This window comes from Siniperca chuatsi, linkage group LG18, assembly GCF_020085105.1.
Source record: "Siniperca chuatsi isolate FFG_IHB_CAS linkage group LG18, ASM2008510v1, whole genome shotgun sequence".
Lineage (NCBI taxonomy): Eukaryota > Metazoa > Chordata > Actinopteri > Centrarchiformes > Sinipercidae > Siniperca > Siniperca chuatsi.
Genome location: NC_058059.1, coordinates 691,542 through 713,962, shown reverse-complemented (window position 1 = coordinate 713,962; position 22,421 = coordinate 691,542). Strand labels below are relative to the sequence as shown.

General features: G+C 44.2%; 3 protein-coding genes and 1 long non-coding RNA gene across 10 annotated transcripts in view; 3 read left to right on the top strand and 1 right to left on the bottom strand.

Annotated features, from left to right (window-relative positions):
• Positions 1-1,021: 1,021 nt before the first annotated feature.
• Positions 1,022-4,858, top strand: LOC122865301 (retinoic acid receptor RXR-beta-like). 4 transcript variants are annotated; one of them, XM_044173555.1, is made up of 2 exons: positions 1,022-1,919; positions 2,395-4,858. In XM_044173555.1, exon 2 carries the CDS (start codon positions 3,579-3,581, stop codon positions 4,149-4,151), a length of 573 nt encoding a protein of 190 aa, XP_044029490.1. In that variant the 5' UTR covers positions 1,022-1,919; positions 2,395-3,578; the 3' UTR covers positions 4,152-4,858. The 4 variants fall into 3 exon arrangements, with proteins under 4 accessions (XP_044029490.1, XP_044029491.1, XP_044029489.1 ...); XM_044173554.1 differs by having other exon boundaries at positions 1,919-2,038; XM_044173553.1 differs by lacking the exon at positions 1,022-1,919 and adding an exon at positions 2,049-2,297.
• A 675-nt stretch (positions 4,859-5,533) lies between these two features.
• On the top strand, positions 5,534-10,540 carry LOC122865300 (septin-2-like). 2 transcript variants are annotated; one of them, XM_044173551.1, is made up of 3 exons: positions 5,534-5,623; positions 7,934-7,988; positions 8,252-10,540. In XM_044173551.1, exons 2-3 carry the CDS (start codon positions 7,981-7,983, stop codon positions 9,396-9,398), a joined length of 1,155 nt encoding a protein of 384 aa, XP_044029486.1. In that variant the 5' UTR covers positions 5,534-5,623; positions 7,934-7,980; the 3' UTR covers positions 9,399-10,540. The 2 variants fall into 2 exon arrangements, with proteins under 2 accessions (XP_044029486.1, XP_044029487.1); XM_044173552.1 differs by lacking the exon at positions 5,534-5,623 and adding an exon at positions 6,713-6,740.
• Positions 10,541-20,474: 9,934 nt separating this feature from the next.
• Positions 20,475-22,421, bottom strand: part of LOC122865303 — a 15,968-nt gene continuing 14,021 nt past the window's right edge. The window contains exon 2 of the long non-coding RNA XR_006375449.1: positions 20,475-20,537. This is a non-coding gene — a long non-coding RNA (uncharacterized LOC122865303). The remainder of the gene's footprint in view (positions 20,538-22,421) is intronic.
• LOC122865297 overlaps positions 20,865-22,421 on the top strand; it is a 21,689-nt gene continuing 20,132 nt past the window's right edge. For 2 of the 3 annotated variants that reach the window (XM_044173544.1, XM_044173543.1), the window contains exons 1-2: positions 20,865-20,941; positions 22,386-22,421. The exon at positions 22,386-22,421 is cut by the window's right edge and continues 19 nt beyond it. The gene's annotated coding sequence lies outside the window, so the exon portion shown is untranslated. Of the gene's footprint in view, positions 20,942-21,922 lie in introns of those variants that run through there. The other variant, XM_044173545.1, reaches the window with a different exon arrangement.

The following is a 22,421-nucleotide window of genomic DNA, read 5'->3' as shown; positions in this document are numbered from 1 at the left end:
CCAGCACGTCATAGAGTGGGTGGGAGACACTGTCCAAGATGTCGTGTAGTTTGGCGAGCATCCTCCTCTCTGACACCACCGCCAGAGAGTCCAGCTCCACCCCCACAATGTCACTGGCCTTACGGATCAGTTTATTGAGTCTGTTGGCGTCCACTACCCTCAGCCTGCTGCCCCAGCATGCAACAGCATACAGGATAGCACTGGCCACCACAGACTCATAAAACATCTTCAGCATTGTCCGGCAGATGTTGAAGGACCTCAGCCTCCTCAGAAAATAGAGGCGGCTCTGGCCCTTCCTGTAAACAGCGTTTACAGTGTTCTTGGTCCAGTCCAGTGTGTTATCCAAGTGTACTCCCAGGTACTTGTAGTCCTCCACAATGTCCACACTGACCCCCTGGATGGAAACCGGGGTCGCCGGTGCCTTGGTCCTCCGTAGATCCACAATCAGCTCCTTAGACTTTGTCGCATTGAGCTGCAGATGGTTCTGCTCACACCATGAAACAAAGTTACCCACCACAGCCCTGTACTCCATCTCATCACCACCGCTGATACATCCCACCACAGCAGAGTCATCAGAAAACTTCTGAAGGTGGCAGGACTCTGTGTGGTAGCTGAAGTCCGTGGTGTAGATGGTGAAGAGGAAGGGAGAGAGGACAGTCCCCTGAGGGGCCCCAGTGTTGCTGACCACGCTGTCCGACACACAGTGCTGCAGGCGCACGTGCTGTGGTCTACCAGTCAGGTAGTCTACAATCCAGGACACAAGGGGGGCGTCCACCTGCATTGCTGCCAGCTTCTCACCCAGCAGGGCTGGCCGAATGGTGTTGAAAGCACTGGAGAAGTCAAAAAACATGATCCTCACCGTGCTTGCCGGCCTGTCCAGGTGAGTGTGGATGCGGTTAAGCAGGAAGATGATGGCGTCCTCAACTCCCAGCCGGGGCTGGTAGGCGAACTGAAGGGGGTCCAGGAGGGGTCTGACCATGGGCTGCAGCTGTTCCAGCGGTCACTGTACTCAAGAGTTCAATTAAGTTTTCATTCAGAATCCAATAATGCTGAAAGCCTGAGAGAGACTGAACATTTTCTCAGCTTGAATATTGACTATAAATCCTTTAAAAAATATATATTTTTCAGTTTTTAGATAGATTTTCTTCCTTCCACACAGATGTTGGTTGGAGCAGGACAGAAATGAATGACACTTTTACTTTTACAGCAGAAATACAAAGCGAGCACATCACTGATTCTATAATGTTCTATAACTTTCTAAAATGTTTTACAGTAAAACATGATGTCAATTCTATGTAATAAATATTTTTAAAATAAATTTGAAAAAATACATTGGAACCACAAAAGTTGTTTGTTAGTTATTAACAACAGTTTACAATATTTGTTTTTAATTCAATGAAAATGCATGTTTATATCATGTGATCAACAGTTACAATGTCTCTGTGATTTATCTTCAGTCAGTGTTAAGAGCTGCTGGTAGGTGGATTTAGCTAACTTTGGATAGAGCCAGGCTGGCTGTGTCCAGCCTTTATGCTAAGCTAAGCTAACCAGCTGATGCCTTACCAACAGCAATAAACTTGTCCTGTTGTTGAAAGGTGCTTTTGGGGATTTTGTTGTCACGTGTTTCAGAGAAACGGTGTGACTTCAAACCGTCAGTTAAACAGGAAGTGAAGGAAGGGAGGAGAGTTATTTTTGTTTCATACCTTTCTAACAAGATCAGCCTTTATTGAAATTCAATACCTGAAGCATCAAATAAGTACAAATGAATAGCAAAAAGTAATAAATAAATAATTACAAGCATAAGAATAAAAGAAATGTCTCTGAGATTGTTTCTGTGAAACCATGTGACCACAGAGCGCCCACCCTCTCCGCTCTGTCTCCCTCCGCAGCATCGGAGAGCTTCTTTTATACAGTCTATGGTAAGAGCACTTTAAAAAAGGACGATGATTCAGAGAAAAGGTGTGACTTCAAACTGTCAGTTAAACAGGAAGTGAAGGAAGGGAGGAGAGTTATTTTTGTTTCATAACTTTCTAACAAGGTAAGATCTGTCATGGTGGGCCACGGAGCCCCCCCGTTCCTTGTATGCTTTGGTGTACCTGTCTCTCCTCGTGTTTTCTGGCTGTCCTCTGTCTGTCCTGGTGTGTGTGTGTGTGGGTGTGTCTGTGCTCTGGGCTGACTTCCTGATCTCCCATCTGCGACTGATTACTGGCACACCTGTCTTCAATCATCGCTGATCAACACGGTTCTTAAACCAGGCAACTCCACACCACCGACGCCAAATCGTCCTCCGTACATATGTACGAATACAACATAACGGCTCCCGCAGTGCTTAAGATAGTGAAGTTTCAGTTTTGTTTTTCGCCTTCGCAATCACTCCGTTTGTCTTTGTTACAGACTCTCGCTCTGCCGGTGATCACCACCTCAGTCTGCCCGTCGGATCATCCGGACCTCAGCTACCACGCCACTCTCGCCATCCGGCCGATCTTCGCCTCCGGACACTGCCGGCTACCCGCACCCCATGCCCGGTTTCACAGATCCTCCGCCTGGTTGGCTCAGCCTTACTGTTACGCTCGCCAGTCCAGAGTCAGCCCATCTTGTCTGCGTCCGGATCACCGCCAGTCACGCCTCCGACTTGGCTCGGTCGAATCCTCGGGGAGGCCACGGGTGACGCTGGATCCTGCATTCTTTCGCACCCTGTCCTCGCCGCCGCTGCCGGGCCGCAGCAGCCAGCGCTCACCACTTCTGCCGGGCCGCAGCATCCTCAGTCGCCACCATCACGCCCTGGACTCTCCGCCGGACCTCAGCAGGCATCACAGCAGCTCCCTGGACTCTCCGCCGGACCTCAGCAGCTCCCTGGACTCTCCGCCGGGCCTTAGCAGCTCCCTGGACTCTCCGCCGGACCTCAGCAGCTCCCTGACTCTCCGCCGAACCTCAGCAGTTCCCTGAACTCCGTGCTGGATCGCAGTTGACTCCTTTCCCGGCTGGATCGCAGCAGCTCCCTGGACTCCCTGCTGGATCGCAGTCAACTCTCTTCCCGGCTGGATCATAGCAGCACCAATCCTGGGCCAATCCTGGATCACAATCACCTCTGTTTCCAGTTGGATCGCAGCACAATACGGGACTCACTGTGGGGTCGCAACACGTCACCAAATCCTCAGCGGGGTTACAACTGCAGCTGCACCCTCCTTCTCAGGCGGAGGAGCAGGTTCCGGACTCCCGGATGCCACCGGTCCAGCCTGCTCTCCAGCCAGTTATCCCAACGCCGGCCCCCCATCCTGATACCAGTCGACAGTGCTCGGTCCTGCTACTTCGAAGCCGACTCCATGTCAGGATTCCCCGACACCGGCGCCCAGTTCTGATGTCCAGTCGCCGGCCCCATGTCCTGCTGGATCGCAGCAGCCTCCTCCGGTCCCTGCTGGATCACCGTAGCTCCTTGCTCCCTGCCCTGAAGCTCCATCGCCGGCTCCCAGCCCTGTTGCCTCGCAGAAGCCTCCTCCGGTCCCTGCCGAGTCGCAGCAGCTCCTTGCTTCCAGCGCTGAAGTTCCGATGCCTGGTTCCGGGGTCCAGATGCCGGCTCCATGTCTGGAGCTCCAGACACCGGCTCCCCGTCTTGCTGTTCAGAAGCCGGCTCCAAGTCAGCTGCCCCGTCACCGGCTCCAAGTCCAGCTGCCCCGTCGCCGGTTCTCAGTCCTGACGTCTCGTCGCCGTTCCCCAGGCCTGCTGTACTGTCATCGGTCCCTGAGCTGATGGGCAGGCCTCCAGAGGGGTTCCGTCCTTGCCGCCGGCCTCCAGAAGGGTTCAGCGTTCGTCAGTCTCCCAGGACTCTCAGTGTTTGCCGCCGGCCTCCCGGGACTCTCAGTGTTTGTCGCCGGCCTCCAGTAACCGTCCACTTGTGTCACCAGCATCCTGCCAGGCCTCCGGAGGGTGTCCATCTTTGTCTCAGACCTCAGGAGGTCAGCTCGGCACACATCCAGCCCCCAGACCGTCCGCCCGAGGGCTACCACTTGGTCCTGGCCGCCAATGTGGGTCTTCACCGCTGCCCAGCACCCCAGAGCCTCCGCTGCCCAGCGCCCCAGGGCCATCAGCAGTCCTGCCTGATTCCCAGTCAAACTATTGTTTTGATGTTTTCCAGTTTTCGACCACAGCACTGAGACTGCTCTTGTTAAAGTCTTGAATGACATCTACTTAAACACAAACAGTGGAAAAGTTTCAGTCTTGGTATTATTGGATTTGACACGATCGACCACAACATATTACTAAACAGACTTGCAAACTGGATGGGACTTTCCACTACATTGCTAAACTGGTTTGAATCCTATTTGAAGGACAGGAACTCATTTGTATTGATTTGTAATTACTGAGTTGGCTCAGATTATAGAAAACAACTATATATCTTACTGTAATTATTCAGATTTATATAAAGATATCAGCAGGCAACTATGGGCCCATACGAGCTCTGAGTAAGTGCATTCAACAAATCGATGATTGGATGTGGCAGAATTTCCTCCAGTTAAACAAAGATAAAACTGAAATAATTGTCTTTGCACCCAAAGAAGAACGATTAAAGTCAGAGCTCAGCTTAGTCACTAACATTACAGACCACAAACCAGACCAGAGATCTGGGTGTAGTCCTGGACTCAGACTTGAATTTTAACAGCCACATTAAGACAATTACAAAATCTGCCGACTGTCACCTGAAAAATATATCAAGAATTAAAGGACTTCTGTCTCAGCAGGATTAAGAAAAACTTGTCCATGTGTTTATCTTCAGTCGGCTCGATTACTGTAACGCTGTCTTTACAGGTCTCAGGTCAGACAGCTGCAGCTGATCCAGAGTCCTCACTAAGACCAGGAGAGACCAGTCCAGGTCTCAGATCTTTTAAAGAATTGATTTTAAAATACTGCTGTTGGTTTATAAATCACTGAATGGTTTGTTTGTGATCTGCTGCTCCGTTATGAAGCGTTCAGACCTCTCAGATGGTCTGGGGACAGTTCTACTTCCTGTCCCCAGAGTCCAAACTAAACCTGGAGAAGCAGCATTTAGTTTTTATGATCCACAGACGTGGAACAAACTCCCAGAAAGCTGCAGGTCTGCTCCAACTCTCAGTTCTTTTCAATCAGGGCTCAAGACTTTTCTGTTTGCCTTTTATTAAGTTCAACTTGGGACTATTTATTCATAAATGTAATTTTTATTCTACTGTTTAATATTTCTCATTCTTTTTTATCTTATTTTTATCTTTTATTTTCTTTTTTTTACTTTTTTAAATCCTATTTATGTTTTTATATTATCTGTTTCTTTTATATCTTTTCTCAATGCCTTTCTGTCTGATTGTTGTTGAAAGGTTCTTTTGGGGATTTTGTTGTCACGTGATTTCAGAGAAACGGTGTGACTTCAAACCTTCAGTTAAACAGAAAGTGCAAGATAAGATCAGCCTTTATTGTGGGAAATTCAATACCTGAAGCATCAGTTAAACAGAAAGTGAAGTAAGGGAGGAGAGTTATTGAACATGTGTTTGTGTATGTGTGAAACCATGTGACCCCTCCCTCCCCCCATTGGTTTAAAAGCTGCTCTCTGCTCTGTCTCCCTCGTCAGCATCGGAGAGCCTCATGAAGCCAACAACAGGTAAGAACGCTTTGAAACAGGAACGATGAAATACTTTAAGGTGTCAACATCAGGAGTTAACACCAGATATAAATGCATTAGGAAAAACGTATTTGACATAACTAATAACTGAACATGCTGCCGTACATTCATATGATTCATTCATATATTATGATAGAATAACACTGAAATGAAATGAGCTGTAATTAATTTAAAATGTTTCCTTCAATTAAGTTTTCATTCAGAATCCAATAATGCTGAAAGCCTGAGAGAGACTGAACATTTTCTCAGCTTGAATATTGACTATAAATCCTTTAAAAAAATATATTTTTCAGTTTTTAGATAGATTTTCTTCCTTCCACACAGATGTTGGTTGGAGCAGGACAGAAATGAATGACACTTTTACTTTTACAGCAGAAATACAAAGCGAGCACATCACTGATTCTATAATGTTCTATAACTTTCTAAAATGTTTTACAGTAAAACATGATGTCAGTTCTATATATTAAATATTTTAAAAACATATTTAAAAAAATACATTGGAACCACGAAAGTTGTTAGTTATTAACAACAGTTTGCAATATTTGTTTTTAATTCAATGAAAATGCATGTTTATGTCATGTGATCAACAGTTACAATGTCTCTGTGATTTACCTTCAGTCAGTGTTAAGAGCTGCTGGTCGGTGGATTTAGCTAACTGTGGATAGAGCCAGGCTAGCTGTGTCCAGCCTTTATGCTAAGCTAAGCTAACCAGCTGATGCCTTACCAACAGCAATATACTTGTCTTGTTGTTGAAAGGTGCTTTTGGGGATTTTGTTGTCACGTGATTTCAGAGAAACAGTGTGACTTCAAACCGTCAGTTAAACAGGAAGTGAAGGAAGGGAGGAGAGGAATTTTTCTTTCATACCTTTCTAACAAGATCAGCCTTTATTGATCCCCCAAAGGGGAAATTCAATACCTGCAGCATCAAATAAGTACAAATGAATAGCAAAAAGTAATAAATAAATAATTACAAGCATAAGAATAGAAAGAAATGTCTCAGAGATTGTTTCTGTGAAACCATGTGACCACAGAGCGCCCACCCTCTCCGCTCTGTCTCCCTCCGCAGCATCGGAGAGCTTCTTTTATACAGTCTATGGTAAGAGCACTTTAAAAAAGGACGATGAAAGACTTTAAGATGTCAGGATCAGGCGTTTACACCATATACCATGGTCTGGGTCAATACTCGATTCTGATTGGCTGCAGGGTGTCCATTAATTCCTTATAATGGACACCTACTGAGTAGCCCCGTTTTAAAAATGTGAATATCTAATTTACAACACTGAGTTTCGTCCTTCAGTGCAAAGTGAGTTATGGCTTGTAAAATACTTTAGATTTTGATTGCAAACGGGTTCTACGAGCTGAGCGGATGAAAATATAAATTATTGGTCCATAAGAACCTTATGGGACGGTAATGATTGTTATGTCTCAGATTTCTTTGGCCATGGTATAAAACGCATGGATAATGCCCCTCGAGGTGTCCATTATCAGGAATTAATGGACTCCCGCTGCGAGGCAACTGTCCTCCGCTGTGCATTTAATGCATAAGGAAAAATGTTTTTACATAACTCATGAGAGAACTAACACATATCTGTGTTTCTGAAGAGCTCTGTTGTGTTGTAGCATGTGGTGAAGTTGTCCACGCATGGGGATGTTTCACTGCTACTGCTACAGCAGCAGCCCTTAAGCCAGATGTGAAGTTGCCTTAGTCGGCTAAACTTTACGTCGCCAAAACCTGAAATGAATTCTCACACACACCCATGGCCGAGCAGCCGGATAGCTTGGCCAGCAGGCTAAAGACAAAGACAAGCCAGCAGCAGCGGAGCTTTAGAGCAAGGGCTGGCGGTCAGTCTCTCAAGTGGAAGCCCACGGCTGATTAAAAATGGGATCCGAGCTTTGTCTTGGAAGTGGAAGCTAGCTACTACTTGGGCTAAAAACAAACAGGTGCTAGCGGCACGAGTGCAGCAGAGCATGAAAGGACAGCAGCAGCTGCTGCGAGGAGGAAGTCCTGCCTGCTTACCACTCCATGTAATCTTATCTTCCGTTAAAGTGATGTCATAATGTGAGAATGCTACTGAGCTAGCCTAGCACAGAGCCACGCCCCCTGACCCCCCACACTGCACAAAGCCACTTTGGTAGATTTTAAACTGTGTGTAGGAGGTGGGCACAGGCTGAAGGGCAGCGTTTCTTCACTCGTTAATACTTTCAGTTACGATACAGTATCTAATAATAGCTTCTGATAACAACATGACAGCTGACAGGAGGTTACTGACTTGTTTTTCTTTCATCCAGAGAACTAATACGCTGCTCCATCCTCCAGCTCCTGTGAAGCCGTTACCATGGCAACGTGAGTAAGACTAATATTTTTTAAAACCACACCGTAGACATGTAGGGATAATACTGGACAAGGTGTACGTCCTGTGTGATGGATGATGTGGAGGACGGTTTGCAAAGCTTCACGTAATGTTCACCTGGTCCCGTATTATCCATACCACGCCACTTTCCAACAAACTTTAGTTTTCATTAACAGACCCCAGCAAGTACAGTGATTTTATTTATTTCATTCTGCGATCAGTAGTTTCTGAGCTCATGTCTTTACTTCTTCTACAGGAACACCTCATCTAAATATGATGACATCATTTCTAAAAGTGTTCTGATCCAATCAGGATCTCCTGCTCGCTACCAGCTGACACCAGAGAAAGAGAATATTGGAACTCTAACAAGAATGACTCTTGGTGAAAAACATGTGAACAAAATAAACAAAACCATCTTGCTTGTTGGTGAAACAGGAACAGGAAAATCTACTCTGATCAACGCTCTGGTCAACTACGCCATGGGAGTGAAGTGGGAGGACGATGTCTGGTTTCAGATCGTAGAGGACGAGCAGAAAAGTCAGTCAGAAAGTCAGACATCAGATGTGATCGTGTACCAGATCTTTGGTTTTGAAGATGAAACTCTGCCCTACTCTCTGACCATCATCGATACTCCTGGATACGGGAGCACCACAGGGATCGAACAAGATGTAAGAGTCAGTCAAAGATTATTTGACTGGTTCCGCTCAGAGGATGGAGTTCATGAGATTAATGCAGTGGGTCTGGTGCTGAAGGCAACTGAGAATCGACTGAGTGACCGACTGAGGTACATCTTTGATTCAGTGGTGTCTCTGTTTGGAAAAGACATGGAGAAGAACATCGTTGCCCTCATCACACACTCAGATGGAAGAAAACCTAAAAATGCTCTGAAAGCCCTCGAGGCTGCAAACATTAAGTTTGCCAAAGATGAAAAGAATCAGCCTGTTTACTTCCTGTTTAATAACTGCCAGGCTGAAGACAGGACAGAGGACACAGAAGAACTTAAACATGCAGATCAAAAAACAATGAAAGGAATGAGTCAGTTCACAGACTTCCTGGGAAAAGCTGCACCTCAGAAGTTGATAACAACTGTTGAAGTGTTGAATTCACGCATCAGACTGACAGCCTGCATCCAAAACCTGCAAGAGAGAATCACGTTCACTGAACGTAAACAGACAGAAATCCAACAGACTCAGGAGCTTCTGAAGAAATATGAACAAGAGATGAAGAACAATGAGAAGTTCACTGTAGAAGTTGAGGAGGTCTACAAAGAAAAAGAAACTATCGATGGTGGGATGTGGGGGTTGTTATTTTATGAAGGAGCTGTCTGCTGTAAAGTCTGTGAGGAGAACTGTCACTATCCTGGATGCACAATGGCCTGGAGTCCAGAAGCTGTGAGGTCATGAAAAGAGGCCGCTGCACTGTATGTACCAGGAAGTGTCCTGCATCAGATCATGTGAAAGAAGACTGGATCTATGTGAACAAGACAAGGAAAGTTCAGATGACCAAACAAGACATGAAAGAGAAGTATGAAGAGAATAAAGCAGAGACTGAGAGGAAGGTAAGCCTTTTGGAAAGTCTTCAAAAAGAGATGGAAAACCTTGAAGCAAACAAAACACAGTGGCTGAATGAGGCCTACGAGCATGTTGTGAATCTGGAGAAGATCGCCCTGAATGCTGACTCACTGTCCACTTATGTCCACCTGGACGTCCTGATTCAGGAGATGGAGAAGAAAAAGGACACAGAGAAGGTTAAAAAACTAAAACTAATGTCAAGTCGAGTGGATAAAGGACTGCTGGCAGGGATGAAGTACATGTATTATAAAGTGTTTAAAGGAAACAAACATGACAGGGACTCTGGGGTCTAGACTGATGACAGAGTCTCGTGGAGTCCACCTGTACATCACTGCAGCAAGGTGCGACGTTAAACCACTGGAGGTCAGCAAGATTTGAAGTCCATCTGAGTGTACTGTTAGTTTACTAAAAGTGAACCAGAAAACATCAGCGTGATCAGCTGGTGCCTTGTCTGTTCCTCAAACATGTAAAAGTTTCCGTGCAGTCATTGATCATTACAGTTCATATTAATGGAGTCGGCGTTTGTCTGTGTCTTCTCTGATGACAGCAGCTGAACCCAAATATAAAACTAGCTTATGTATTTACATAAAATGTACAATTATCTAAACATTGTGTTAGAGAGTCTGAGCAGTGGTCGAATAGTTGAAAGCATGTTTTATCAGCGATGAAATACTTAGTGAATTCAGAAACAGGGCAGTCATTACCGATCTGCAGAAATGTTCATTATTGTTTAACAGCTGTGTCATTTACCAGCTGACTCTGTGGAGTTCTGTTGAAACCAACAAACATACGTGTGAAGAAACTTCCTTCCTCATAAAATATGTGCAAAGATGATGTTTTGAATAGTTTGAAACCTGCATCGTTGACATCCATGTTTTCTAGCTAGCAGTCTTTTGTTTTTGCTCTTTGTGCATGTTGTGGAGAAAAAAAGAATTCACTTGTGAGACCTGAAATAAACACCAAGAAATACCAAAGTGTCTTTTTAAGTTTTATTGTTTGCAAAGAAGTTTGCTCAGACTATTTATAGGAAACGTGTCTGCGTTCAGTATGAGGGGGGGGTCGCAGTTACACAGTTGTACAAACTTGTCTAAAGCATTTTTGTATGCCTGAGATCTTCTAAAGGTCAGGACATATGAGAAAACAGGAACTAAGTCTAAGGATGCTAGGTAGACAGGAACCCGAGGCGAGGCTCAGTCTGAGCTGTTAAAAGTTCAGCAGCTCAAAGGAAGTAACACCGTTTATTGAATGCGAGTTATCACGTTTGGATGCACAGCATAGCAACAGAAAAGCATCTTCAAATGTCTTCAAATGTTCCATTACAGTGCGAGTGCTAAAGTTTGATACCAACACAACAGACTACTGCTCACTGGCTGTCTTGGTGTGAACATTAAGTATCCGGAGCCTTCTGGCCGATTAGTTTCAGAATGTTTCTTTTTAATTTCAGGATAGTGAGACGAGTCTGTGGAGACTCCGCTGTGTTCCTCTAACTGACACGAGCGTTACGTTGGACCGTCACCACCAACATCAACATTAGATCTTTTATCTCGTGTAGTAAATTCATTGGCTGTCTTCATGATGGGGTCAAAGTGTTCACGTTGAAGAAATCTGATGTGTGGGCTGCTGTGATCTTCACGAGGTCCTTTACTGGAGTATTTCCATTTTCTACTTTAGACTTCTACTCCAGCTGAGAGGGAAACATTGTACTTTTTCCTTCACTGCAGTTCTCTGACAGCTGGAGCTGGTTTTCATTCGAAGATTTTACACATAAAATAAGATGAAACTACCCAACAGAATATAAAATGGTTTCCACCTGGAGCAGCTACAACAGTAAAATGCTGTGTACACATGAATGCATCAGCATTAACAGTCTATTAATATCAGAACTAATACTCTCTGGCTGCAGTATAAGCTGCCTACTTTAAGGTCTTTTTGCTGATAAAACTTCTGTACTTTTACTTATGTGATATTTTCAACGCAGAGTATTTTTATACTGCAGTGTTGCTACTTTTACTAAAGGATCAGAGTAGTTCTGGTTCTGGTCTGGTCTCCACCGCTTTGATTGTTGGGATTGTTATAATTGGTGTGTGTGTGATGGTTGTTTTGCTTTATGTCATTTGTTCTCAGGTCTCTCTTGTCAAACAGATTTTGATCTCAATTCGATTTCCTGAATAAATAAAGCTTAACTAACTAAAAGACCAATTTAATTTAATTCTGTTTTATTATTTTACACTGAAACATCCATATATATAATATATACAGTGGGTACGGAAAGTATTCAGACCCCTTTACATTTTTCACTCTGTTTTATTGCAGCCATTTGCTAAAATCTAAAAAGTTCATTTTATTTCTCATTAATGTACACTCAGCACCCCATCTTGACAGAAAAAAACAGAAATGTAGAAATTTTTGCAAATTTATCTGTCTCTGCGTTCCTTGGGCAGTTCCTTCGACCTCATGATTCTCATTTGCTCTGACATGCACTGTGAGCTGTATGGTCTTATATACAGTATATGTGCAAGGGTGCACACACCTGTCGAGCAAATGAGAATCATGAGGTCGAAGGAACTGCCCAAGGAGCGCAGAGACAGAATTGTGGCAAGGCATGGATCTGGCCAAGGTTACAAAAGAATTTCTGCAGCACTCAAGGTTTCTAAGAGCACAGTGGCCTCCATAATCCTTAAATGGAAGAAGTTTGGGACGACCAGAACTCTTCCTAGACCTGGCCGTCCAGCCAAACTGAGCAATCGTGGGAGAAGAGCCTTGGTGAGAGCGGTAAAGAAGAACCCAAAGATCACTGTGGCTGAGCTCCAGAGATGCAGTAGGGAGATGGGAGAAAGTTCCAGAAAGTCAACTATCACTGCAGCCCTCCACCAGTCGGGGCTTTATGGCAGAGTGGCCTGACGGCCTCTCCTCAGGTCAAGACATATGAAAGCCTGCATAGAGTTTGCCAAAAAACACATGAAGGACTCCCAGACTATGAGAAATAAGATCCTCTGGTCTGATGAGACCAAGATTGAACTTTTTGGCGTTAATTCTAAGCGGTATGTGTGGAGAAAACCAGGCACTGCTCATCACCTGCTCAATACAATCCCAACAGGGAAACATGGTGGTGGCAGCATCATGCTATGGGGGTATTTTTCAGTTTTAGGGACAGGACGACTGGTTGCAATTGAAAGAAAGATGAATACGGCAAAGTACAGAGATATCCTGGAAGAAAACCTCTTCCAGAGTGCTCAGGACCTCAGTTTGGGCCGAAGGTTCACCTTCCAACAAGACAATGACCCTAAGCACACAGCTAAAATAACAAAGGAGTGGCTTCAGAATAACTCTGTGACCATTCTTGACTGGCCCAGCCAGAGCCCTGACCTAAACCCAATTGAGCATCTCTGGAGAGACCTGAAAATGGCTGTCCACCAGCGTTTACCATCCAACCTGACGGAACTGGAACGGATCTGCAAGGAAGAATGGCAGAGGATGCCCAAATCCAGGTGTGAAAAACTTGTTGCATCATTCCCAAGAAGACTCATGGCTGTACTAGCTCAAAAGGGTGCTTCTACTCAATACTGAGCAAAGGGTCTGAATACTTCTGACCATGTGATATTTCAGTTTTTCTTTTTTAATAAATTTGCAAAAATTTCTACATTTCTGTTTTTTTCTGTCAAGATGGGGTGCTGAGTGTACATTTGATTGATGATTTTAGAAAATGGCTGCAATGAAACAAAGAGTGAAAAATTGAAAGGGGTCTGAATACTTTCTGTACCCACTGTGTATATATATATATATATATATATATATATATATATATATATATATATATATATATATATATATATATATATATATATATATACATGAAGAGTTTTCTCATGTTAATCAGTTTGTACAGAGGACGCTACAGAACTGAACTCACGCAGAAATATTCTGCTGTGCTGGAGGTGAATCCAACGTTCAGACTTCAGTGTTTGTGAAGAGTCATGAAATCGAATGTACTTTGATGAGATTCATACGCTTGTTTCTTCATGTGTCTTCGTGCTTGGAATGGCTAGTTCAAATGTTTCAGAAGACACAGGCCATGTGGAAACATGTGGATCCATTTATGTTGTACTTTAGTTTTTAACAAGCCATATTTTACTGATTGCAGTATATTCTGTCATTCCACATGAAGTCCTCGTGATTGATGCAGTTTTCTGTGAATCATTAATAAAATCTGCTCCTCAGTTTGCTCAGAGTGTCTTCACTGGATCAGCAGCAGCTTTTTGAGTCTGTTGAAGCTTCTGCCGAGCTTTCTTCAATAAACGCCTGTTTCTCTTTGTTACTCATACACTTTGAGTTTATTCTGAGCAGCAAGTCAATGGAGAAACCATTAGAACTGAGGTTTCATTGAAGTACCATGGAGAACATGTGATCAGCTCTGTTGGTGGTTTCTGTAGTGACCTTTAGAGGGAGCCAACTCTGCATTACTGAAGGGATTCTGCTGCGTGGACTGACGAGACTCTACTGAGCCCGCCTTTTACAGGAGACACACAAACCTGCAACACTGCAGAGACCTCACAGGTTCACCTCATGTGGAGTCAACGTGACACCATGTAACGTTTGAAACATACTGGAAGGGACGTGGTCCTGCTCTCCATACCCAACGGTGTAGGTTTGGTTTCAGAAGGGGGCAGAGCACAATGAAGTCAGAGGTTCTTCAACATCAAAAAACATCTAAGTTATAGAAATGCTATTTACTTCATTTATATCATCTAGCAAATATGATTAAATTGGTCATCATGCTTTCCATAAAAAATGTTGTGGCAGCTTCAGCTGCAGCTCTGCTCACTGGAAGCTTCAGCTTCTCAATACTTGGAGCCGTAGCATTTCAGTTGCTGCAGGTGCTACTGCTGTCACTTTTACTAAAACACAGTTTACATGACTGAAAGGAAGTGGGGGAAAAGTGAAGGCATTCCTGAAGATTGTTGAGTTACTGAGGAGTGAGCTGGAAGAAATAAAGAAGCTGTGTGAAGATCTGCAGAGAGAAGCAGTCGGAGCTGAAACAGGAAACATTGCGAGACTGAAAGACGACATTAACAAAGCGTTGGATGTTACTGCAAAACTCAAAACCTCTACAACTTCAGACTGTATTACAGACGGATCAGGTCAGTGTTGTGTGATGTCAAGCAGGGCAGCAGAGGGAAACAAGGGATTGGACCAAATGCAGACAACAGAGGCAGGCTGGTAGAGTTCAGTGATTTAATAAAGAATTAAAGGTTATAAGGGTAATCAGGCAGGCAGTGGTCAACACCAGGGAAGCAGTCCAACTAGGGCAAACAAGTCCAAAGGAGCAGGCAACAAAACAGAATCCAAAACCCAAGGGCGAGGTCCAAGAGACACAGACGAAAAAAATCCAACTGAACACACAGGTAACCAAGACCGGGACGCTTGAAAGGAAGACAAATACGATCTGACAAAGAGACAAGGGAAGCACACAGACTGAATACACTTAGGTGAGGGGAGACAACGAGACACAGGTGAAACCAATCAGGGCGGGGCAAACAATCAAAACTGGCGGGAAAAGCAAAGAAAGACAGGAAGTTAAACTCCAAGACACACGAGGGAAGGAGAATATTACAAAATAAAACAGGAAATACAATACAAAACCCCTCAAACAGTTAGATTTAAATGTCAGTGTGAGTTTATTTATTTGGTAGAGTGATGTGCTCAAAGTTTAATCAGACAAGTGGACAACAGAATCAGTGATATCTGAAACAAGTTATTTTATGGAGGCTGTAATTTCATGTTTATTCCCACAAGGGGGCACAAGCCAGTGTCTTCTTGTGCCAGTCCCAAGTCTGGATAAATGCAGAGGGTTGTGTCAGGAAGGGCATCCGACGTAAAACACATGCCAAATTAAAAATGCGAATTGTGAAAATGACTTCCATACCGGATCGGTCGGGGCCCGGGTTAACAACGATCGCCACCGGTGCTGTTGACCTGCAGGGTACCGGTGGAAATTGGACTACTGTTGGTCAAAGACGAAGAAGGAGAGGAGGATGTAGTGAGAGAGGACATGAAGTTAATTGGTGTGAGTGAAGAGGACGCAGAGGACAGGGTTAGATGGAGGCACATGATTCGCTGTGGTGACCCCTGAAAGGGAACAGCCGAAAGGAAAAGATGATTCATCTCTGAAAGTTCAAGATCCAGTGATTGTTAGCTTTCACATACTTTTGATACTTTAAGTTCATGTAACTGATAATACTTCTGTACTTTTACTTGAGTAACATTTTAAGTAGAGTATTTTAACTTTGTGGTATTATTACAGGAGTCTCAGTACTTCTTCCATCACTGAAGAGCCCGAACAGGAGCTCTGAACATACTGTATGAGACAGGAGGGAAGGAAGGAAGGATCAAAAGAATGAATGACTGAAGAACAGATAGAAGGAAGGAGGAGGAGGGAAGTTTCTCTAGTCCTTCAATAAAATGTGACTCCATCCATCCAGCAGGTGGCGCTCCAGAGCTGTTTGTTCAGTTTACAGGGAGCAAACTCAGTGTTTGTTAGTCACACTCATACTGAGTGGGTGTGATGATAGGCCTACCAGTGGCGTAAGGTATTTACGACAGGCCCCAATGCACGCTAGTTAGCAGTTATGAAGCACACACACACACACACACACACACGGCGTATATATATTTTAGTACCAGCAACGTGTTGCAGTTTACAGTCGAGTGAGTTACTCGGGCCGTTGTATTGGGAAAGTAGAGGTCAAAGAGCAAACTATCAGGACCACGGACAGCGTCATGACGTCAGAGTGCTGAAACTGAAAACAAGCGTCGGCTCCTGAAGCAGAGGAGTTGTCTACTTCACTGTGGTGCTGAAATGACCGCTGACTTTAACAAAAAGCTTTTTTGGTGCAAAAACCTCCTGAGTGCACTCCTGTTTGATATAAAGACAAGAGATGATAATAAACGAAGCCTATAGCTCACGACGAGACAGAAGAGAGCTGCCGCGGTTATGGCTGAAAGCCATGACTGCTCGCTCGGCTTGTCAGTCTTGATAGATTTTGCGCCTAAACTAGCTTTCGTATATAGCATCGTCTCGTCACATGATCAAATAGGGACTTGACATTGGACAGCATCAACATACATATTACCCAGCAATCATCACAGCATATCTGTATGAAGCAAAAATACCAAAGAAAATAAGAAATTATTCATTTAACTGAAGTTTTTTTTATAGTTTATGTAGAATAAGCATACAACTGATCAGCAGGTCCTGAGGCAGGTTGAAGGCTGTACTAATCTGACAGAACATCTCACTTACACTCAGTCGTCACATTACAGCCCCTCGTTATTTGGCCTTTTCCCTCACAATGTGAAGCAGCCGAACACGGAAAACTCCCGGTACTTTAGACAAGCAGACTGCCTTTAATTTTAGACTTTATTCTGCTTTTTTCTTTTGGCTGAAGTTCTGCAGTCATGCCTGCTAAATGAACTGAACGTCCTACAGTTTGTACAGTTTGGTTCCAATTCTATTTTATATCAAACACTAATCAAAATATACCTAAATGTATCAGTAAAAAGTTTTTTCATTGTGTGAAACAAGGTTTTACACATAAACCTGATTTTAATTCAAAGTGACCTGTGTTTCTAATTGGTGTAACAAACAAGATAAATAAACTCATTAACTCGTACGTAACGAGAGTTTGGACCATAGACTGTATAAAAGAAGTGGACGTGGCCACCGTGACGTCACCCACTGGTTTGTGGACTACCGTTTTGAAGCCTCGAGTTTGGCATTTTGTTCTGCCTGTCACGCTACACGAGCCAAACCCAGAACCTACACCCACCATCTCCGTCCTCTGAGCCCAGTCGGTTCTCCACGGACTGTGACTACTAAAGTCATTACTGGCTACAGCGGACTACACTGGACTCGCCCGCTCTGGAAGAGCCCAGAACCTACTACTATCCAGTTCTCCACTTTCCTGTGTTCTGCATTTGGGTCCTTAGATCATACAATATAACCGAAACCTCGACCCTAACATGGACCCAGCAGAAGTCGACTCTCTCATGGGAGAGTTGAAGGAGGTGTTCTCCGTTCTAGATAGATTACGCCTATCCATTACAGACTCTGTGGACATTAGACTTTTTGTATACTCCTTAATGGAGAAGACAATTTTTTCCAGACCCTGGCTTTCGACTCCGGTTATGGTAGAGAACCTTACGGTAATCTCCAGTATGAGGCAAAGTTTGCAGCCCTACCTGGACTCCCGGCCTGCTAGCAACCCGCCTGCATCCCGGCCAGCTGACCAGCTGGCACCTCAGCCTGTTGCTGTTTTGGCTCCTCCTGGGAAACCCTCCAGGGGGAAGCACGGCTCCCGCCGATGTGGGTCTTCACCGCTGCCCAGCGCCCCAGAGCCATCAGCAGTCCGGCCTGGTCCCAAGTCGGCAGCCTAGCCCACCCCTGGATTCTCTGTTGGATCGTTGAACAGCCCCCTGGACTCTCTGTCATCTCCTGCCGCCACCGGATTGCTGCAGCAGCCATCTCCTGCCGCTGAGTTGCAACCGCCTCCTTCCCTGGTTGGATCGCAGCACACCGCTGAACTCTCTACTGGATCGCAGTCGCGTCCTGCTCCAGTTGGGCCGCCGCCGCCATCAACAACCCCCGAGCTGCCGCCGCATCCTATGGTCACTGCTGGATCGTTGCAGCAGCACCAGCGCCCACCTCCGGTCAAATGCTGGATCGCAGCACCAGCACCCACCTCCGGTCACTGCTGGATCGCAGCAGCACCCACCTCCTGTTCTTCCGGAGCGGCAGGCTCCGGGTTCCCTGGCATCACTGGTTCCACCGGCTCCTCTACCAGTCTCCCTGTTGCTGGCTTCCTGTCCTGTCTCCGGGCTCTGATCTGGTTCTCCGGCCACACCGACGGCCTACAATAGGGCCATCTTCGCCGCTGGCTTCCAGAGACCTTCCGCCTTCACTGCCGGCCTCCAGGAGGGGTCCACCTTCGCCGTCGGTCTCCAGGAGAGGTCCACCTTCGCTGCCAGCCTCCAGTGACCTTCGGCATTCTTCCAGGCCTCCAGATGGTTTTGGTCTTTCGACGCGGACCCCTTGTCCTGCCCCCGAGCCGTCCGCTTGAGATCTATCGCTTGGCCCACGAATCCCTCTTCCGGACCCCCTCCACCCAACCAGCTCGATTTGTGCTTTTGTTGGCTTGTTTTTGAAGGGACGTTTGAGAACCATTCCTCGATTTTTACTGACTTGTTTTTAGAAGGGGGACTGTCATAGTTTGGGGTTTTGTCCTGTTTCCTGTTTTATTTTGTTCTCCTCTCCTTGTGTGTCTTGTGGGTTCTTTGTTTGCTTTCCCTCCAGTTTAGATTGTTGTGTTTGTGTATGTGTGTCTATACACACACAAAAAAAAAGATAATATAGACGCATCACCAATGAACAATAACAGGCTCATATCAAACCTCCCATGTAAAATTAGTAAAATCCTCTTGGCTCTAAACTATTGTTTTGATGTTTTCCAGTTTTGGACCACAGCACTGAGACTGCTCTTGTTAAAGTCTTGAATGACATCTACTTAAACACAAACAGTGGAAAAGTTTCAGTCTTGGTATTATTGGATTTGACACGATCAACCACAACATATTACTAGACAGACTTGCAAACTGGATGGGACTTTCCACTACATTGCTAAACTGGTTTGAATCCTTTTTGAAGGACAGGAACTCATTTGTATTGATTTGTAATTACACATCTGAACCTACAAAAATTACGTGGAGTTCCCCAAGGCTCCATTCTGGGGCCTCTTCTGTTCAACATCTACCTGCTCCCACTGACTCAGATTATAGAAAACAACTATATATATTACTGTAATTATTCAGATTTATATAAAGATATCAGCAGGCAATTATGGGCCCATACAAGCTCTGAGTGAGTGCATTCAACAAATCGATGATTGGATGTGCAGAATTTCCTCCAGTTAAACAAAGATAAAACTGAAATAATTGTCTTTGCACCCAAAGAAGAACGATTAAAACTCAGAGCTCAGATTAGTCACTAACATTAAAGACCACAAACCAGACCAGAGATCTGGGTGTAGTCCTGGACTCAGACTAGAATTTTAACAGCCACATTAAGACAATTACAAAATCTGCCGACTTCCACCTGAAGAATATATCAAGAATTTAAGGACTTCTGTCTCAGCAGGATTTAGAAAAACTTGTCCATGTGTTTATCTTTAGTCGGCTCGACTGCTGTAACGCTGTCTTTACAGGTCTCAGGTCAGACAGCTGCAGCTGATTCAGAGTCCTCACTAAGACCAGGAGAGACCACATCAGTCCAGTTCCCAGATCATTTAATGAATTGATTTTAAAATACTGCTGTTGGTTTATAAATCACTGAATGGTCTGCTGCTCCGTTATGAAGCGTTCAGACCTCTCAGATGGTCTGGGGACAGTTCTGCTTCCTGTCCCCAGAGTCCAAACTAAACCCGGAGAAGCAGCATTCAGTTTTTATGATCCACAGACCTGGAACAAACTCCCAGAAAGCTGCAGGTCTGCTGCAACTCTCAGTTCTCTTCAATCAGGGCTCAAGACTTTTCTGTTTGCCTTTTATTAAATTCAACTTGGGACTATTTATTCATAAATGTAATTTTTATTCTACTGTTTAATAGTTCTCAATCTTTTTTATCTTATTTTATCTTTTATTTTACTGTGTTTTACTTTTTAAAATCCTATTTATGTTTTTATATTATCTGTTTCTTTTATATCTTTTCTCAAGGCCTTTCTGTCTGATGTAAAGCACTTTGAATTGTCTTGTTGAAAAGTGCTTTTGGGGATTTTGTTGTCACGTGATTTCAGAGAAACGGTGTGACTTCAAACCGTCAGTTAAACAGGAAGTGAAGGAAGGGAGGAGAGTTATTTTTCTTTCATAACTTTCTAACAAGATAAGATCAGCCATTATTGATCCCCAAAGGGGAAATTCAATACCTGAAGCATCAAATAAATACAAATGAACAGCAAAAAGTAATAAATAAATAATTTACAAGTATATAAAATATGAATGTAAGTTGTTTCCAACCTGATGAACTTTGTTTGATTGGACTAAGTTTATCTGCATGGTGGGTCTGTACTACATGCTAACACTAGTTCACCCTTCTGACAGTATACAAGAACGTTTTTACTCTCATGCAAATATGTTTATTTCATCACTTTGGATGGATTTACAGGTCACCGTACTCAAGAGTTCACTGCAGTCTATGAAGGGACTCAGCTTTCTGTCTCACACTGTTTCTGTGAAACCATGTGACCACAGAGCCCCCTGTTGGTATAAAAGCTGCTCTCTGCTCTGTCTCCCTCGTCAGCATCGGAGAGCTTCATGAAGCCAACAACAGGTAAGAACGCTTTGAAACAGGAACGATGAAATACTTTAAGGTGTCAAGATCAGGAGTTAACACCAGATATAAATGCATGAGGAAAAATGTATTTGACATAACTAATAACTGAACATGCTGCCGTACATTCATATACTTAAAATGTTTCCTTCAATTAAGTTTTCATTCAGAATCCAATAATGCTGAAAGCCTGAGAGAGACTGAACATTTTCTCAGCTTGAATATTGACTATAAATCCTTTAAAAAATATATTTTTCAGTTTTTAGATAGATTTTCTTCCTTCCACACAGATGTTGGTTGGAGCAGGACAGAAATGAATGACACTTTTACTTTTACAGCAGAAATACAAAGTGAGCACATCACTGATTCTATAATGTTCTATAACTTTCTAAAATGTTTTACAGTAAAACATGATGTCAATTCTATATAATAAATATTTTAAAACATATTTGAAAAAAAACATTGGAACCACGAAAGTTGTTTGTTAGTTATTAACAACAGTTTCCAATATTTGTTTTTAATTCAATGAAAATGCATGTTTATGTCATGTGATCAACAATTACAAGGGCCATTAGTAATCAATACAGGGACGTTAGACAGAGCAGAGAGTGAGAGTGAAGGACAGAGTCCGTCCTGAACCGGGCTCACCTGGAAAATGAGTCGGCCATGTCACACCTGCAGGAATGTAGTGTGAGTTTGATGTTCGTAGATAGAAGACGAGCTCCTGCGTGATTTGGATGGAGGCGACCATGTTCAAAGAGCTCTGTTGTGTTGTAGCATGTGGTGAAGTTCTCCACGCAGGGGAAGTTTCTGCTACAGCAGCAGCCCTTAAGCCAGTTGTGAAGTTGCCTTAGTCGGCTAAACTTTACGTCGCCAAAACCTGAAATGAATTCTCACACACACCCATGGCCAAGTAGTCGGCTAGCTTGGCCAGCAGGCTAAAGACAAGCCTAGCCAAGCCAACAGCAGCGGAGGGTTTAGAGCAAGGGCTGCTTTTTGCGGTCAGTCTCTCAAGTGGAAGCCCACAGCTGATTAAAAATGGGATCCGAGCTTTGTCTTGGAGCACTAGCTAGCTACTTGGGCTAAAAACAAACCGGTGCTAGCGGCACGAGTGCAGCAGAGCATGAAAGGACAGCAGCAGCTGCTGCGAGGAGGAAGTCCTGCCTGCTTACCACTCCATGTAATCTTATCTTCCGTTAAAGTGATGTCATAATGTGAGAATGCTACTGAGCTAGCCTAGCACAGAGCCACGCCCCCTGACCCCCCACACTGCACAAAACCACTTTGGTAGATTTTAAACTGTGTGTAGGAGGTGGGCACAGGCTGAAGGGCAGCGTTTCTTCACTCGTTAATACTTTCAGTTACGATACAGTATCTAATAATAGCTTCTGATAACAACATGACAGCTGACAGGAGGTTACTGACTTGTTTTTCTTTCATCCAGAGAACTAATACGCTGCTCCATCCTCCAGCTCCTGTG

Coding starts and splice junctions, on each gene's coding strand:
- LOC122865301 (XM_044173555.1), top strand. CDS start 3,579: ATGTCTGGAGCTCCAGACACCGGCTCCCCGTCTTGCTGTTCAGAAGCC.